General features: G+C 54.4%; 1 protein-coding gene across 2 annotated transcripts; it reads right to left on the bottom strand.

Annotated features, from left to right (window-relative positions):
- Positions 1 to 300: 300 nt before the first annotated feature.
- LOC135397836 (uncharacterized) lies at positions 301 to 5,561 on the bottom strand. Of its 2 annotated transcripts, XM_064629382.1 has the most exons (6): positions 4,176 to 5,561; positions 3,426 to 3,636; positions 2,410 to 2,921; positions 1,989 to 2,089; positions 1,462 to 1,858; positions 301 to 1,078 (listed from the first exon to the last, which is right to left on the bottom strand). In XM_064629382.1, the coding sequence occupies exons 3-6, from the start codon at positions 2,491 to 2,493 to the stop codon at positions 326 to 328; spliced, it is 1,335 nt and encodes a 444-aa protein (XP_064485452.1). In that variant the 5' UTR covers positions 2,494 to 2,921; positions 3,426 to 3,636; positions 4,176 to 5,561; the 3' UTR covers positions 301 to 325. The 2 variants fall into 2 exon arrangements, with proteins under 2 accessions (XP_064485452.1, XP_064485451.1); XM_064629381.1 differs by lacking the exon at positions 4,176 to 5,561 and having other exon boundaries at positions 3,426 to 4,032.
- Between the last annotated feature and the right edge of the window lie 1,398 nt (positions 5,562 to 6,959).

Raw genomic sequence — 6,959 nt, 5'->3', positions numbered from 1 at the left:
TGAGAAAATGAAAAAGAACACATGAACAAAAAAAAAAAACACTGGAAACCTGCATTGTCTTGCCTGCTTCGTGAACCCTTGCACTGTCCTGCAAAAGGCGAACGCCCCCTATGGCTTCCAGTGGAGTTTTTCTTGAATAACATAGACGGTTAAGAGCATCATATACAAAATTAAAAACAAGACTTTCTTGCAGTAGGTTGCAGTTCTTCAGGTTGTGGAAACCTACGTTCCCACAACCTCGGGGCGTCAGCCAGTCCGTTCCGTGCGCGAAGGAACAAGCAGCACATAAGCGGATTCAAGCAAACATACCAGATTTATTGTCCTCTCAGCCGTCGAGACAAAGCCAAGCGAAAATGACCCCAGTTTTAACGAGACCCCCGCTTTTATACGACGTTCGTCTGCCACGCCCCCTTGCTGTCGCTGGGGCACTGCGTGCCCCGTATCTTCTGATTAGATATCCCACACTCCCCCCCCCCCTCAGAAGATTATACAGACAATAATCTTCCGGAAGGTCGAGGAGGATGTCTTCCGCGTTGGGCGGCGGTCGTGGTGCCTGTGGTACCACAGGAGCCTGAGGGGGGTGGGTCTCTGTCAGCAATTCAGGCCGAAGGCGCCTCAGCGTGGCCAGTGCACTGTTGACGTCGGTGGCCGTGCGGGCAGCTTCAGTACGGGCCTGATGGAGGGGTCCCCGGCGGTGGGTAGTTCGATGTACCTCCGGGACTTCACACACCGGACACAGTAGTCTTCTCTCCTCTGCTGTCAGGGGCTGCAGGGGGTCGGCCGGGTGCCGCTCGGAGAGAATTAGTCCCCGGAAGGGGGCTGAAGTGCGGCTGAGGTCGTCCCCGTGGAGAGGTCGCGGCTGGGCAGTCCAGCGTGATCGGGAGGCCCAGGACACTGGCATGTCGTGGGACACCACGGTCCAGGTGGCCACAGAGTGCTGCCGGACGGAAGCCGAGCCCGTAACACGGAGAGTGTTCTGTGCCGGGCGGGAGTGGGAGGCTGGTCGATGCGGTGGGATGAAGGGCTCACGGGTTCTCGCGGTCTGACGGCGGGTTCCGGGAACCGAGCGACGCTGCATCTGCGAGGGAGAAAGGGAAACGGGAAGAAGGCGGCCTCAAACCGTGGGCGCCTGAGAAGGCGTCCCCCAAAACAGATAGCGGAAAACTGTGGAACACAAATCACACTCATAAAGCACTAAATCACAAGCACTATGCTTAGCGATGGAGATAGTGGCAGCTACGTGCGCCGCCTGCGGGGACGCAAGTTGTAGCGGCCGGACGCAGGTCCGGGAACGGGATCCGGGTCCAGGTCCTGGAGGGAGGCAGGTTGCGAATCGGGCTCCTCTCCGTCAGGGTCTCGGAGGTGGTAAGACTTCAGGTCCGAGATGTGAATTGGCCCAGTCTCTTCGCAAGTGTCGCAGCGACGAAGCCTGTAAGTGAGGCCGGGGGAGCACGCACTTACCTTGAAGGGGCCATCCCACCTATCTGCGAGTGAAGCTGCAAAGGCTCGTGACGCATCACTTAGCGGGTGAGTCCGTCGAAGGACGAAGTCACCGACGCTGTAATTGAGGTTCCGACGTCCACGGTTGTACTGGCGAGCCTGGTCCAACCTTGCGACGTCCAGGTTCTCCCGAGCCGTCCGGGCTGCATCGTCCAGTCGACTCCGGAGGTCCTCAGCAAACCTTGAATAAGGAGGCCGGGTAGCACCATCTCGGAGGCCCAGAGCATTCTCCACTGGAAAAGGGGCCTCTCGTCCCAAGTTGAGGAACGCCGAGGTGAAGCCTGTAGATCTGTTGACCGTCATCCGTGTAGCGAACGCCAGTTCCGCCAGGCGAAGATCCCAATCACGGTGGTGCTGGCTAGTAAAAGCAACGAACATCATTTTAAGGTTCCGATTAACACGTTCGGTAATGTTAGCCTGAGGGTGATATGGGAAAGTCTTCTTGTGCTGAATGCCTAAGACAGCGCAAGAATCTGAGAACACCTTACTTGTAAAGTAGGTTGCGCTGTCGGTGATCAGCTGTGCGGGAAACCCGAACCGGTAAAAGGTGTCGAGTAGTTTTTCTCACACTCTCTGGGAAGTCAGTGTCCTGAGAGGAAACAGCTCAACCCATTTCGTGAAATGATCAGTAACCACGAACAAATACTCTAGGACTACGGGGAAATGGTCCCATCACATCACAAGCAACTATCTGCCAGGGTCTACTGCTCTGAACAGGCTGTAAGCGCCCAGGGGGTAAACCACCACGAGGTTTTGCTCTCTGGCATACGCGACAAGTACAAACATACTTTGTTACATCCTGCCTCATTCCTGGCCATGTCGCAACACGACACAACTTTTCGTAAGTTTTCCTGCCGCTGCTGTGACCTGCCAAGGCCGAGTCATGAAAGTAACGTATGAAAGACTTACGCAACTTTCGTGGCACCACGACTCTGAACGGGGATGAGCCGTCGTCCTCATCCGGCTGGGGTATGTATCTGAACAGGACGCCATCCTCGCCCAGCAGATAGGAGTCGTGCCGTCCGTCAGTCGTTCCGGTGTCCGCCGAGTCTTGCACAGCTATCCACTGCGACACCCGCTGACAAAGGCCGTCCGCTCTCTGAGCGTCTAGGAGCTGCTCTCTGCTCACGACCGTGCCCCAAGACGAAGATACGTCTCGTGCCACCTGTGCTGCTGCCAGAAGTTGAGAAGGCGCCTCGGTGCCTTCCTCTTCCCCCTCCGGTAGAGGCGCGCGGGACAGCGCGTCTGCTACCACGTTCGTTGAGCCCTGCCTGTACTCCATGTTGAAGGAGTAGCCTTGTAGCATCAGGGCCCACCTGGCAAGTCGTCCAGACGGGTTATGGAGCCGCTGCAGCCAAGAAAGTGCCTGGTGGTCAGTCTGGACAGAGAAGGTTCTGCTGTCCAGGTAAAGGTCGAACTTCCTGAAAGCGAAGATGATCGCTAAGCACTCCTTTTCCGTCACGGAGTAGTTCCGTTCTGCCGGATTCAGCGTGCGACTTGCAAAAGCCACTGGACAAAGAGTAGCGTCATGCTCCTGCAAGAGAACTGCGCCAACACCATAATCGCTTGCATCTGTTTGCACAACAAATCCCAAGCAGCACAATGTACTGAAAGTCGAGTGCAATAGGAGTGGACGGTATGTGTCTTATCAATGTTCTTTAGTTTCACGAGTCTGTTCAAGGACTTCCACATACCCGGCCACCCCTATTGCACTCGACTTTCAGTACATTGTGCTGCTTGGGATGGCTAGTTGAGGTCGGGCAAATGAAGCCTAGCCGTATCAGCGATTGCTTGTGATAGAGCTCGAAATGATCGTTCGTGCTCTTCTCCCCAATTCCAGCGCGTGTCCTTGCGCAACAACTGGTTAAGCGGCTCCGCTAGCTCGGCACAATTAGGAATGACTTGTCTATAAAAACCAACCATACCTAGGAAGCGCTGCAAGGCTTTGACGTTACCGGGAACCGGAAACTCCGTGATCGCCTTTAGCTTGTCGTCGTTAGGACGGATGGTCCCTCCGTCCACTACAAAGCCGAGAAGGCTGATCCTAGACGATGCCAGCTGCACCTTGCGGGGGTTGATCGTTATGCCCGCTTCGGTCATCCTTGTAAGGACGATTGACAGGTGTTCCAAGTGTTCCTGAAAATTTCAAGAAAACACTACGACATCATCCATGTATACCATTGCGAAATTGTACTTCGCATCTCCCAACACTGTATCCACCAACCGCTGGAAACTAGCAGGTGAATTGGACAGTCCTAAAGGCATTCGTACAAATTCAAACAAACCTCTATGACATGTAAAGGCCGTTTTCGGGACATCCTCTGGGGAAACTTGGAATTGCAAAAATCCTCTACAATTTAGCGTTGAAAACACAGTTGCATTGTCCAGGGAATACAAGATTGACTCAATGGACGGGAAGGGGTAAGAGTCCCTTACAGTTACTGCGTTAAGTCGACGGTAGTCGACGCATAACCTAGCCGTAGGATCACGTTTCGGAGCCAGAACAACAGGAAATCCCCAAGGGCTCTGAGACCTTTGAACTGCACCGGTTTGGAGCATTTCGTCAAGAGCAGCGTCTAATAAAGCACGCTTATGCACACTCAATGGTCTCGGATTACAACGCCAGGATCTAGCGTTACCGGTGTCTATGCTATGCTGTAACACAGACGACTTACCCGGTTTTTCGGTAAAGATTCCGTCAAGCTGCCGCAGTACTTGTTCAAGCTGACGGCGTTGCTCCTCAGGACCATGGAATGATCCCAAGACAGACGGCAGCCCAGAAGTTTCAACGGACGCTGCCACAGCTTGCTGTGCAGTGGTCCCGTGCTGCGGCGAAGCGGAAAAATCCCGACGAGCCGTGGTACACGTATCCTCCATTGGGCAGGTCCAGCACCAACTTCTGCCGGATGATGAAGTCTCTGCCCCGGATAACAGGAACTGCCAGGCCAGGAAGGTGCACGAAGCGCTGCTTTCGTCGTCTCCCATCCAAACGTACCCAGAGCACAACTGCAGCTTGTGCTGGAACGGCGTCATTGGAAGCAAGACGTAGAGTGACTTCTCTGGATTGCAATTCCACATGCCGTGAAACGCAATGTTCGTAAACACAGTCCCCGATAAGGAAAAGCGTAGCTTCCGTGTCGATAAGGGCGATGTAATCTTTACCAAAAATTCGAACGGCGATGTAATGAATCCTCGATGTAATCTCGGAGAGAAAAAGCAAGAGGAGCCAAAGCATCTCTTTGCGTTATCTTACCGCTTGCAAAGCTAGTTTTTGACTGATCAAGGCCACGGATAGTAACCGTCTGCTCGCTTTTTTCGCAACTTGCCGACGTCGTTGAGCGAGCATTCATGGACGCCGGCTGCGACCGTTTCCCCGATGGCACATTACGGGTGTTTGGTCTTTGTCGCGGGCATTCCCGACGAAAATGGTCAGGGCTGCCGCATTTCCAACAGCCGTTGGGCGCTCGTGGCTGCGGGGGCGCAGGGTGATGCCCCTCCCGCTGCCGTGGGGTTTCGCTAGCTGAAAGGCCAGGTTGACCGCGACTTCGTGGCGGGACGGGTATGTCAAGGCTCGTTCCTGCGGGGATCGTCCTCTGGTCATAGAGGAACGGATCTAGGGCTCGGTGGGATGACTCCGCATTGTATGAATTACGGGGTTGTCACCCAAACCTGTTGCATGCAGGCGTTCGACCGAGGCGGCTCCTCCCGACCACGCGCAGCGCGGTTCCAACGCTAGCTCCGGGGGTGGAGGGGGCCGATATTCAAGCTCTGCCAGGAGGTCGCCTTGTATTGAACGAGCCTCCTGGGCCAACGCCTCAAGGGTTTTAAAGCGATGGGCTCTTAAGTAGGGCCGGAAGCGCGGGTGGCACTGACGGATAGCCCGTGCGACGCGCTGCTCTTCCGTAGCAGTGGGATCCGCTCTGCTGTGCAGATCCTGCAATGCCCGAACGAATTCAGATAAGCTTTCCTCAGGATGTTGAGTACGCTCATGCAATTCCTCTAGGACACGGTATTCGTAATCCGGGGGAAGAAATTCGTTTTTGAACCGCTTCTGCAAGTCCTGAAAGGACGTAAACTCCGACTGCAACCGAAGCCAGCGGGCGGCGTCTCCGACCAAAGCAACCTGCAGGATGCGTTAGATTAGGACTTCGTCCGGAATTCCCATACCCGTCTGATAGGCGGTGAGGTCATCCAGGAAATCTGCAACATACTTCTTATCGGTATAACCTGAGAAGATAGGCACCGGTAAGTTGAGTCGTAGAGACGCTTGTGCTTGCGGCGGCGAAACCGACCCGGCATCCAGGCGTTGAACCACCAACGAGCACAACTCCGTCATGCGTGACAGGAGTTCTGCTGTTGCAATGGCGTCAGACTGCGGCACTGCAGGTACCTCAGTCGACGTAGCTTGGAATGAAGGCACGGCATGTGCCTCCTTGCCCTCGGCTGGTCGTTTCGGCTCCGATGGCGCCGAGGCGTTGGAGTCCAGCCTTTCTTCCGAACGGGCCCGCTCTCGTCCAGGGAGGTTCCGCTACGGGTCCGCTACGGAGGTGGTACCGGTGTAGCGGCGGTGAATGCTGCATCCCCTCCGGGACACAGGTAGCGGGCGGGAGCTGTAAAAAACTCAAAAACAAACAAAAACGCACGCAAGAACACACAAAAAAACTAACAGCAATAAACTCTAATAACTCCAATAAACTATTCAAAACTACAAACATTGCTGCGTGTTCCCCGCCACGGCACAGACGAGCTCGGACCCCAAACGTTGGGCGCCAGCTGTGGAAACCTACGTTCCCACAACCTCGGGGCGTCAGCCAGTCCGTTCCGTGCGCGAAGGAACAAGCAGCACATAAGCGGATTCAAGCAAACATACCAGATTTATTGTCCTCTCAGCCGTCGAGACAAAGCCAAGCGAAAATGACCCCAGTTTTAACGGGACCCCCGCTTTTATACGACGTTCGTCTGCCACGCCCCCTTGCTATCGCTGTGGCACTGCGTGCCCCGTATCTTCTGATTAGATATCACACAAGGTTTTTCTTGCAAAGTTTCCTTTACCGACAAAACAACCTATACAGTATAGTATGCTGTATTTACGGTTTCACCATTCTGGAGGTAGTCAGTCACCAAAACACCTTCCTCGTGACAGTGGCCATGACCTTACCCGCTGATAGTTTAGTCTTGAATTTCTTCGGCGTGGGAGAATAGGAGTGCCACCATTCCATGGACTGTTGTTTTCTGTCAGGTTCCTAGCGATGCAACCACGTTTCTCCGACTGCAAGAAGTCGCTCAAGAAGAGTGTCACTAGAACGCTCAAAATGCTGTGAACAATTTCGGGTATTGACACCGTTGCAGGTCTCCCTGATATTCCCAGCGTCTTCGGTGTCAGAATACCCACTCTAAAAGTTGACGCAGCACTTCTTTACGGGTGAGTAGCGGAGTTGCCACTCCGGGGTTGGAATGAT

This window comes from Ornithodoros turicata, chromosome 6 (assembly GCF_037126465.1).
Source record: "Ornithodoros turicata isolate Travis chromosome 6, ASM3712646v1, whole genome shotgun sequence".
NCBI lineage: Eukaryota > Metazoa > Arthropoda > Arachnida > Ixodida > Argasidae > Ornithodoros > Ornithodoros turicata.
This window is presented reverse-complemented; position numbering and strand designations above follow the sequence as displayed.